Source organism: Budorcas taxicolor, chromosome 5, assembly GCF_023091745.1.
Source record: "Budorcas taxicolor isolate Tak-1 chromosome 5, Takin1.1, whole genome shotgun sequence".
Taxonomy (NCBI): domain Eukaryota; kingdom Metazoa; phylum Chordata; class Mammalia; order Artiodactyla; family Bovidae; genus Budorcas; species Budorcas taxicolor.
Genome location: NC_068914.1, coordinates 39304090 through 39316314, shown reverse-complemented (window position 1 = coordinate 39316314; position 12225 = coordinate 39304090). Strand labels below are relative to the sequence as shown.

Genomic DNA, 12225 nt, shown 5'->3' with positions numbered 1-12225 from the left:
GATTTGCCCATTTTTAATTGAGATAGCTGGTTTTCTTATAATTTATAGAACTTTTATATTCATCATAACACTAGTGCTTCATCAACTGTACATATTTTAAAAATCTTTTCCCATTCTGTAGCTTATATTTTTAAGTCTTATTTGAAGAAGGTATTATTTGATAAATCAAAAGTGATAATTTTAATGAATCTGAAGTTTTGTTAAAATTTTTTCTGTACCCTGATATCATAAAGCTAATCTCCTTTATTATGACTCTAAGTGCTTTCAGGGTTTGTCATCTAATATTTACGTTGAAAATTCCATCTGAAATTGACTTTTAAGGACAATGTGACAAAAGAGTCCCATTATATTTTCTACTTATTAAAAACCATTTTTTATTCTATTTTTCCTTCTGTACAGGGTTGGAGCCTACATGCTCTGTTTCTATTCCTTTAGTAGTTATACTAAACAATCAATTGTGCAAGCTTAAATAATCACAGTCTAAATTTAATCAATATTTTAATTCATCTCCTGGACATACAAAGAACTTAACAAGTCCTGGTGTCCATTTCCCTTCCCATCTAAACTTATATGTTACCGTAGGCACATATGTCATTATATTTCACATTTTTTAAGCCAACCATACACTCACGATGGTTTTATACAGTTAAAATTTACTTAGATTTACTAACACATCTGCCACTTTCTTTTCTCTTTGTGCTTTCTTATAAATTAGACCATCAGAGATTACTTTCTCTTGAAGACTATCTTTCAGAATTACATTCACTGAGAGTCTCTCAGCATTTTTCTAAAATATTTTTATTTTGCCCTCATTCTTGAAAGATATTTTCACTGGGCATCAAACTCTAGCATGCCAGTTACGTGCTTTACAGAACTTTAAACCTATCAAACTGTCTTCTGTTTTCTACTGTTCCACTTGGTAAGGTAGCATTCAGGCTGTCATTCATTTGAATGTAATCTATTCATTTTATTTAACAAATTTAAGATGGTCTGTGTCTTTGGTGTACTGCAATTTCACTACAGTTTGCCCAGTGTGTGTTCCTCTTTAATTTATCCTGCTTGTTTTCACCAGAATTCTTAAATCTCTGATTAGGGTCTTTCATCAGTTATGGTAAATACTCAGATATTACCTCATTAAATAATCATTATGCTTCAGTCTCTCTTTTTGATTTTATATATATATATAGAGAAAGAGAGATAGATAGATTAGATCTTCTTATTCCATCTTTCACATCTCTGCATCTGTTGTATATATCCTAATTTTTGGCCTATCATTGTTGCATTTTGGATACTTTCTTTTGTCTTGCTCTTTCAGTATACTAATTCTCTCTTCAGAGGTATCTCATCTCTCCTGTATGTGTGTGTGTGTGTGTGTGTGTTTACTTTAATTGCTTTACTTTATTTAGATATTTTGGTTCTCTTTCAAACACACTGGATCATTTTTAATACTTTCTATGGTTTAAAATATTAAGTGAAAGTCACTCAGTTGTGTCCAACTCTTTGCAACCCCATGGACTATACAGTCCATGGAATTCTCCAGGCCAGAATACTGGAGTGGGTAGCCTTTCCCTTCTCCAGGGGATTTTCCCAACCCAGGGATCGAACCCAGATCTCCCATGTTGCAGGCAGATTCTTTACCAGCTGAGCCGCCAGGGAAGTCTGTTAAATATTAACCCTTTTATTTCTTCAAACATAGTAAGTTGAGTTGTTTCAAAATGTGTATCTGGTCATTCTACTATCTGAAGTGATTGCAAATCTATTTGTTTTGGCTCTTTGTTTTTCTGTGTAGTTTTAAATTTTTATCAAAAGCTGCTCACATCCCTTAGAAAAGTGGTTTTGGGAATTTGGGGAGACTGAAGAGGAAGGCATCCTCTATAGAGGATTCATATATTTTGTCTTTGTTTTGTCATGAGGCATTTCCAATTGGCAGCAACTTTAAACTATATTAATAAATTGAGGGGGTTGTACAATTCAGATGTTAGAATTGGTACTGAAAATTTATGGAAACGATTATTTTGTTGCTGTTAAGTTCAACCCTGGAGAGAATTTGCTTGCATTCTCCTGGCACTGCAGAGTGTGGAACAGATTCCTTCTGGTTCACCCTTCCGCTGAGAGTGGGCTCAGTGTCCCAGCATGATGAGTGAATGATCTCCCCTTTGGCAGGCTTTCGCTTCTCTTCCTCACAGCTCGAGGGCTGAAAACTGAGGCTCAAGTTCCCCTGATTAGGTAGATGTGAAGGTTCCTTGTTCACTCATCTGACTTAATAATTCCTTATTATTTCGTCAAATTTTTAGTCACACTTGAGAAAGATTTTTTCCTTTTATTTTATTGAAATATAGTTAATTTATAGTGTCATGTTAATTTCAGGTGTATAACTAAGTGATTTTATTTCATATAAATCTTCATTCTCAGGTTCTTTTCCCTCACAGATTATTACAAAGTATTGAGTATCATTCTCTGTGTTATACGGTAGATCCTTATTTATTATCTGCTTTACATAGAGTAGTGTGTATATGTTAGACCCATCCTTCTAAAAAAGAGTTTTTTATATTTGATTCAGAATTTTCAGTATTAATCAACAGGGTCTGATTGTAATAACTTGGTCTGTCAGAATGTCAGAGATGGGAAAGTCTCATTTGATCTCTCGTCCCCTCTCTCTAACTTACATTGGTATTTAAAGTGGGATTAGCACATGAAATTCTCTTTTCCTTCCCATTGCTAAACAACTACCTTAATACCATACATTGGATAATCAACTCTTGATTGCAACATTTAATTCTCACGTTACACAGTCATATAAATAATTTGTCACCTTTCTGTGTTTAACTGATTCACTAATCCCACCCTCTAATCTTGGATTAGTCTCATATTTTTTTCTGATCACTCAATCTTTATAATGTACTCAACACCTCAAAGTGCTAAATTCCTTTCTTATTCTTTTTCAGATTTTTTAAACTATTAAACTTCTATACTTCTAAATGAACCTTTAGAATTATTTCCCCAAGTTTTGAATATAATTCCTTTAGAACTGTTTTGAACTACATTAAATCCATAAATTTATTAGAGAGATTGACATTTAATAAATTTCAGCCTTCTCATGAAAAATCAGGTTCTATCTGTTTATCACCACTTTCAGACTTCATTTACATTTTAACAGACTGCTGTAGCTTTCTCTATTTCTGATACTACTTGTTAAAATCATTTCTAGTATCAATTGATATGTTTTGTTACTACTGTGAGTTCAATCATGTTTTCGTCATGTCTTCCATGGTTATCTCTAATGTGTCAGAATGCTTTTGCTTTTCTAACTTTTTACGTCTCTGGTGGTATTTATGAATTTTCTTATCATAGTTGACATAAGCCTTCTATGCATTTTGCATGAATATAATAACATATCGATAACCTACATTTTTTTTTTCTTTCAGGACCTATACTTGCCAGAACTTCTAAAACTACACTCAAAGTTTTGTTGCCTCTTTTAATGATGAACTCATATGTGTTTAGCTAATAACTATATTAGATCTCAGTACACTGAACATTTTAAATTCACTGTGGCATTTTATGTAGCACTTCATGCCCCAAAACTTTAAAAAGAAACTTAAGAAGCCCTGGTCCAACACTACAAACCCAGCAGATTTAGACAGCATCAGACTCAAAAAACCTAGATGATACAACCAATTGTTTAAAAGAAGTAGTCTGGATAATACACATAAAAGTTAGATAACTTTGTTGTTTCTAGATGTCATAAAAGTAACAAATCTGAATGTGATGGGAAAAAATGTTGAAAGTGATGAAAATGAGGGTAAAAACAGAAAGACCACGCTAACGAGGCATATGGACAAAAGACTAACCAGGCAAACTACTCGTGGAAAGTTTACATTTTATTAACTACTGAACTGTGGTAATAAACTTTGTGAGCATAACTTGTGTTGCTCATATGGAGTAAACCCACTGCTAGAGCTCTGGGTATCTCCATTTCTAGACCAATGTCCCTTAAAGCAGCCTGTAGGGCACCTGATCAAAATCACCTGGATGGACAGTCTCATAAACATATTGATTCCCCAGGGCAAGTGAATCAGAATAGGAGGATGGGCTGGAAAACTGAGCATATCATGTTTCCTAGGGACTTCTCATATAAACTAAAATGTAAGGGAGAGAGACAGACAGACAGACAGGCATAGGGAAAGAGCAAGAGAGTAAGACAGCCAGAGAGAGACAAAAAGAAACAAAATCAAGAGGGAAATTTCCTTGCACTAGGAAATAAATGGTATTACACCACAAAAAACTATAAAAGCTGAATTTGAGAGTCCCTTTAAAATATTATAAGTAGATGAGAAATCTTTCAGAGAAATGAACACACACATCATATTAAATCACCTACAAGTTATGTGCTCTACATTGTACGAAGCATTTCAAATAATACTAAAGTCAAGTGAGGCAACACCTAACCCATCACAGCTAATCATACTAATGAAATGCCATCTGTGTATGCTAGGCAAATTTCTCATCGGATTTCATTGTAATTCACAGATTATTTTACTGCAAATAAATCAGAAAACATCTTCATCATTCATGAAACCAAGGGGGGAGAGTTATTTCACAGATATCCATGGGAAACTCTTGGATTGACTCAGGCCACCCTATCAGTTCTATAGAAATTAATCTGGGAGTGTGAGTTTGATCTCATCCCTGTAATTTTTCTGATATAAATAATAGAGGTTTGGTTGTTGACACTACATTTGGATGTCAAGTGTCTTCTTTCTTTGTTAGCTGGCACCTCATCAGTCCCGGAAGCTTCACCTCACACCCTGCTTTTAAGTGTGTCTCAGCCCTAAAATTAATAAACACAATTACACAGTGGTGAATGTCAATTATATCTCAATAAAACTGGAAATAAACATTAAATTCAATAATTAACAAACCCTTATTCCTAGTAAGTGATTTGGATTTGATTCCCTGCGGTAACCAATGCTCAATGCTTTAGCTTGAACACTAACTACACTCAAAGAAAGGCACAGAGGTCTGAGTATGAATTCTTTTAAGTGCTATTGCGTTGGCTATAATTCTTGCACATTGTCTTGAAATGGTGAATTGCATTTAACTCTTCTAAATTCAGTGGAATGCACTGAGCACCCACTAGGCATGAGGCACTGGTGCTGTGGTGCACGTGTGCGTGCCCAGTCACTAAGCTGTGTCCAACTCTTTGCACTCCCACGGACTAGAGCCCAGAGGCCAGGACAAATGAGATTCATCTCCTGGCTAGAGGAGCTTGCAATCACTATCCCATTAAATGGTTTTTGCTTAATCTGTTATTCCTAGAGAAACAAACAAACAAATAAAAAAACACATACAGGAAAAGCAAGACTGGGAGACAGCAGACTGCTCCAAGCTCAGTACTCAAGTGAGAGATTATCTAATCAATGAGCTTTGCTTTTCAAACTATTAAGGTTTGTAAGTTGATGCCAAAGAGATACACCTGTTCAAAGGGTGTTTGAAACTGCCCCCAAGCCATTTTCCTGGTGAACAAAGAAAATATTATTCCTTTACAGCCTTTATTTTCTTTCTTTTTTTTTATGTAAGAAAACTTTAAACCAAATTCTACATTGATGAATAACTGGGGAAAATATTTGAATATTTGTTTGCTTATAGGAGATACCATGTAAAGTGTATCTGACCTAAAATAATTCCATAAATGATCATTTCCTTCCCTTCATGGAGGCTAATTTTCTCTGCTTTGACCTGAGCCCCATGCAAATCCCTCACACAGTTCAACCCCTGGGGCCCTATACCCAAGGAGTAGATTTCACTTACATCATCTTCAAGACCAAGATATGGGGGAGAGAATTGTATCAGCATGGCATTGACACTAGGAAAACTAAAAACTGGATATGTGGTGCAAGAAAAGCTTTTAATTCTGTTACAAACGTATTAGAGAAATTTAGGAGAAGTTAAGAAAAAAACACACCTTTCTCTATTCCCTCCAAAATTCTCATATATAAACACATATGAATTATAGGAAAAACATTTTGTAAGCAACTGTTTAATATTATCTTATATAAATAAATCTGATTAGTAAAAAGTGTGTCATTCAAATCTATTGAAATAATTTAAATAAGAACTATGCATTATAAACCTATAAAGCTTAAACAATTATATATGCATTTTATATATGCATATATACATAAACATTATATAACATATGAAGAACAGTGTATATATATACATATATAGTGAGGAAAATTTTAAGACTATATATGTTCATGTAAACCTGTTTATATAGTACTTCACACAGAGAAGTATTTCTGGGGAATGTAAACTAAATTAAAACAGGTGTACATCTTGCTATGTAAGAAGATTAAAAATATAGAATAATATTTGTTCTAATAAATACACCTTCCTGAACTTCATTAGCTTTCAAAATAAAAATATCAATTTGAAATCAGAAAAATAGCTGATGTAAAATTTTATAACATTATGATACATACCTGGTTGGGAATTTCATTGCAAAGATAATGCATATGTATGTGACTTAAATGTATATATCTAAATTTATATATTTTTGCATTACCCTTCTCTCAATCACATATATATGTACATTTCTTGTCATAATTGGGAGGGAGGGGCTGAAGAGAATTTCTTGCCCCTAGGTTTAATGTACACGGTCTCTCACTCACTCTTTTTTTAAAAATTTTATTTTATTATTATTATTTTCAATATTGTATTGGTTTTGCCATACATCAACATGAATCTGCCACGGGTGTATACGTGTTTCCAATTCTGAACTCCCCTCCTACCTCCCTCCCCATACCATCCCTCTGGGTCATCCCAGTGCACCAGCCCCAAGCATCCTGTATCCTGCATCAAACCTAGACTGGCGATTTGTTTCTTATATGATATTATACATGTTCCAGTGCCATTCTCCCAAATCATCCCACCCTCTCCCTCTCCCCACAGAGTCCAAAAGCCTGTTCTATACATCTGTGTCTCTTTTGTACAGCCTTTAGTTTCTTTCTTCCTTCATTTCCTCCTTCCTTTTCCCCTTCTGTGCTCCAACCAATATGGCGGCCTCATCCACAAAATCCTAGCATGCATGCTAAGTCACTTCAGTCATGTCTGACTCTGCAATTATATGGACCATAGCCCACCCTGGCTCCTCTGTCCATGGGATTCTCCAGACAAGAATACTGGGTTGCCATGCCTTCCTCCAGGGGATTTTCCCAACTCAGGGATAGAACCCACGTCTCTTACGTCTCCTACATTGGCAGGTGGGTTCTTTACCACCTGGGAAGCCCACAACATCCTAGCCATAAGTCTAAAGCCCAAAGGTCCCTCCCAAGGGATGTGCAGATGTCAACCTTGAATCAAAATACACAGGAAGGAATGCCTTGAACTCAGCAGGAGACAGAGGCAGAAGATGCAGAAAGGACTGCCGTTTGGCTGAACATTTAATGGGCAAGCTTTATTCATGCCCATCCTGCCTGCTATTTGGGGCCAGTAGTGCATGGAACTGTCTGAAAGTGGCTCATTTGAATATCCAGGCAAATTGCATTAGACTGAACACCTGCAGCAGGTGTGCACAGCATCTGCCTTCCAGAGACTCAAAGTGTCTACACCCTTTGAGCAGGCAGCTCAACAGTCTACTTCACACCAAGTCAAGTGATGCTCCCTCATACATTATACAGCACAAATGTCTTACCACGGAATCTTTCATCTTCATGGGCAGAGGGTCTGAAGCTAACTCTTCTAGATTTTGATGTAAAAATTTATGAAGCAATTTGCACTGAATAAAGGACCTGAAAATGGAAAAAATACACAAGTTTTACTTTTCAAAATATGTACCTTAAAAAAAAAATGCAGAATCTTGGGCCCCACTCTAGACCTGAATCAGAATCTGCAGTATAACACGATCCTCAGGTGATTCCCATCATATTAAAATTCAAGAAATACTGCTTTAGTCCAAAAAAAAAAGATGTGCCTATTTCAAAGTCTGAGGGAAACAGCTTCACCTTTGACCTCACACTCACAAAGGACAAAAGCCAGTGTTCTCTCCTTTAAATTGTTCATAATGTAGAAAAAAAATAGGAGTGTGTACAGGTGATCACAAAGACAATGGGTGGATTTTCAAATTCCATCCAGATTAAAGCTGTCCACAGCAGGTATGGGTCCCATTGACCATCATGAGCTAGCTAAGCTCACAGAGATTATTTCAGCCAGCCCTCAATGAGGTAAAATATTTGTTAAGAAAATCTGTGCAAATGATATTTAAATTTTCTGATTTTCCAAGTCTTTCATTTTGCTGCACCTGAGGGCCTAAAATTATCACTTTTTCTGCTCCCCCCAAACACTTATATCTGCTTTTATAACTTAAGTCAGTATCTCCCCTGTGTTAGTCCCTTCGTCATGTCCAAGTCTTTGTGACTCCATGAACTGTAGCCTACCAGGCTCTTCTGTCCATGGAATTCTCTAGGCAAGAATACTAGAGTGGGTTTGCCATTTCCTTCCCTAGGGGATCTTCCCTACCCAGGGATCGAATCTAGGTCTCTGCATCTCCCATAAATGTGGTCAAATGAGATGGCTGAGGCCTAACTGAATTGATTGACTGGTACCTGGAACTATGGCATCACCTGAAGGGTTTTCAGGTCCAAAGTGCATATTTATCAAACACTTAAAAGATACAAAGAAAGGAAAGATTTGAAGATACATTTTCTAGTGACTAAGGGTTATTATTACACACATTTTAAAACTTTGGCACAGACTTCACTTTAAATCCAGAGGGCACTGGCCATACTAAGAACAAAAAGCAACAAAACAAAACCTTTCCTTCCAGAGATGCGAGTCTAGTCTCCCCAGGGTAGACTTTATCCCTCTGGCATAAAGGCAGTGATGCCACTTCATGGACCCAGAGGGACTACTTGTCAAGGTTGGTGCTTCTCATACAACTCCCCAAGGGAAGGTCAAAGACAGTGCCTGGGTACAAGAGGACATCTATCACTGGCTTTGTGAGTTTTACTCCAAAAGTACCAGGGCCAAGGTTCAGTATGTCCTTGAACTTGACCTCTGGTTTTCATTCATTTCTGGTTAGTCCCGGGTTTCTCTCACCGTCACCCAGGGACCAGCAGTTTAACAGGGAAAGAGTTCAAGCACCCTGAGCACTGGATGAGAGGGTGAGGCTGCAGGGCCAGTGGATAGCTCTGTGTGTGTGTGTGTGTGTGTGTGTGTGTGTGTGTGTGTGTGTGTTACTCACAGGAGCACAGAAGGGTCGCTGCTCTGCCTGCTCAGATGGTAGGAAAGCGCAACCAAGAGGCCACAGAAAGCTGAAAACAGTGCCGGGATGTGCTGCGTGCTCCAGGGTTCCTGAGCAAAAGATCAGAGAGCCAAGTCATTCCACGGCTGGGTGTGGAAGAGCAGGATTGCATTCCAGAACATACTTAGCTGGCCTCCCCAAGGTCCAGCTGGATAGACATGGTGCTCTGGGATCATTCTCACCAGTGGACATGCAAGCACCTGATGGCTCCTGGAAATCTTGCCCATGAATGTGCCAGCATTGATTTTGAGGGGGCATTTCAAACAAATTGTACACGGAGATCAGCCCTGGGATTTCTTTGGAAGGAATGATGCTAAAGCTGAAACTCCAGTACTTTGGCCACCTCATGCGAAGAGTTGACTCATTGGAAAAGACTCTGATGCTGGGAGGGATTGGGGGTAGGAGGAGAAGGGGATGACAGAGGATGAGATGGCTGGATGGCATCACTGACTCGATGGACGTGAGTCTGAGTGAACTCCGGGAGTTGGTGATGGACAGGGAGGCCTGGTGTGCTGCAATTCATGGGGTTGCAAAGAGTCGGACACGACTGAGCGACTGAACTGACTGACTGACTGATAAGAATATTTAACTTCATCTTTTCTGAAATTAAGTACAGGATTTTTATAAGATGAAACATTAAACACATGTCGCTGCTTCTGAATTCAATACAATACTTAATAACAACTATAAAGATTGTATTTATTAATATTTATTTAATCAATGGTTTAAAAGGGAGTGAGTACATGCGAGCTCAGTCACTTCAGTCATGCCCAATTTTTTGTGACCCTATGGACTGTAGCCCGCCAGGCTCCTCTGTCCATGGGATTCTGCAAGCAAGAATACCAGAGTGGGTTGCCATGTCCTCCTCCAGGGGATCTTCCCGACCCAGGGATTAAATCCGCGTCTCCTGTGCATGTGTCAATATGGCATAAGAAACCAAATCAACTAGTGGACTTAGGCTCCGTGAAGAGAAAAACGGCTCAAAAGGAAAACAGCAAGATACTTCACAATTAATTGGATATCAGCCCAGATGCCAATAACCGAGGTACTACACCCAGGGCAAAGAAGAAACACAGGAAATATGTGTTCCCATTGTGAGCAGTGCAGTGATCTGGGACCAAGGTCTCCTTCCTGATAGAAGCATCATGTCTTTTACACAAGGAAGGAAACCTCTGTATATTCAGCCTTTTCAACCTCCATCAAGAGAATCTGCCAATGGCTTCTGAAAGCTGGACCGAGGAAAGGACTCCAAGACTTCTCCCTTAAGATTTTGATCCCTTAACTCACCGAGTGCCTTATTTGATAAGGACAAATTGTTCATTTTGCTTAAAATCAAAAATACAAGTGACTGAGTCAAGTGTGCTCAGATTATACTTGCAACCACTCAGATGGGCTGAAGGAGTTTACATTATACCGGGAACAGAGAGAGGTTTCAGTTTCACAGGTCTCTCCCTCCTAGACATTAAAATGCATTCCTTCTGTCTCTGCCCCAGTCCTGTCTCTCCAGGACCTGGAGAGCAGTATCTGGAAGGAACTGAAGGCACCCAGCCTCTCGGGGGCTGCAGAGCTGTAGCGGAGCAGTCAGGAGGCAAGCCCAGCCGCTGACGCACCTCCAGGTGTCCAGTCTCCACCAAGGGCTCCTCCAAGCTCTCAGATCACTATTCTCAGGGCTAGCGCAGGGAGTCTCTGGGGTCCTGAAGGCTCCAAGGCTTCACCTGTTATTTTCCTGATTCTTCCCATCAATTTTGCCAATGAATTCCAGAGCAGTTAGAAAAGCATTCTCTGCCTTCCTCTTCTCTTCCCTTTGGAGTCAGCAAAGTGCCCTCTCAGCCCCCTCTTCCCACACCCAGGGACAGGGGTCCTTCCTTCTTTCTTGGGCTGACCTGCTCTTCATGCCCACGAAGTCCTCCTCTTAGTCCACACACATCCCTGACATGGAGGACAGATATCCTCTCTTTTTAAAATTTATTTAATTGGAGACTAATTACTTTACAATATTGTAGTGGTTTTTGCCATACACTGACATGAATCAGCCACGGGTGTACATGTGTTCCCCATCCTGAAGCCCCCTCCCACCTCCCTCCCTATCCCATCCCTCAGGGTCATTCCAGTGCACTCGCGCTGAGCACCCTGTTTCATGCATTGAACCTGGACTGACAATCTATTTCACATGTGGTAATATACATGTTTCAATGCCATTCTCCCAAATCATCCCACCCTTGCCTTTTCCCACAGAGTCCAAAAGTCTTTTCTTTTGTCTCTTTTGCTGTCTCACATACAGGGTCATCATTACCATCTTTCTAAATTCCATATATATGCATTAATATACTGTATTGGTGTTTTCTTTCTGACTTACTTTGCTCTGTATAATAGGCTCCAGTTTCATCCACCTCATTAGAACTGATTCAAATGCATTTTTTTAACGGCTGAGTAACATTCCTTTGTGTATATGTACCACAGGTTTCTTATCCATTCATCTGCTGATGGACATCTAGGTTGCTTCCGTGTCCTGGCTATTTTAAACAGTGCTGCGATGAACACTGGGGTACACGTGTCTGTTCCTCGTTTCCCTGGTGTGTATGCCCAGCAGTGGGATTGCTGGGTCATATGGCAGTTCTATTTTCAGTTTTTTAAGGAATTTCCACACTGTTCTCCATAGTGGCTATACTAGTTGCATTCCCACCAACAGTGTAAGGGAGTTCCCTTTTCTCCACACCCTCTCCAGCATTTATTGCTTGTAGACTTTTGGATAGCAGCCATTCTGACCAGCATGAGATGGTACCTCATTGTGGTTTTGATTTGCATTTCTCTGATAATGAGTGATGTTGAGAATCTTTTCATGTGTTTGTTAGCCATCTGTATGTCTTCTTTGGAGAAATGTCTGTTCAGTTCTTTGGCCCATTTTTTGATTGGGTCATTTA

General features: G+C 38.9%; 1 protein-coding gene across 1 annotated transcript in view; it reads right to left on the bottom strand.

The window, feature by feature from the left end:
* Positions 1–12225, bottom strand: part of PCNX2 (pecanex 2) — a 304964-nt gene that overhangs the window by 171908 nt on the left and 120831 nt on the right. Inside the window, exons 16-17 of the mRNA XM_052640516.1 lie at positions 9245–9354; positions 7697–7793 (exon numbers count right to left, since the gene is read on the bottom strand). Coding sequence (XP_052496476.1) covers positions 7697–7793; positions 9245–9354 — 207 coding nt within the window. The remainder of the gene's footprint in view (positions 1–7696; positions 7794–9244; positions 9355–12225) is intronic.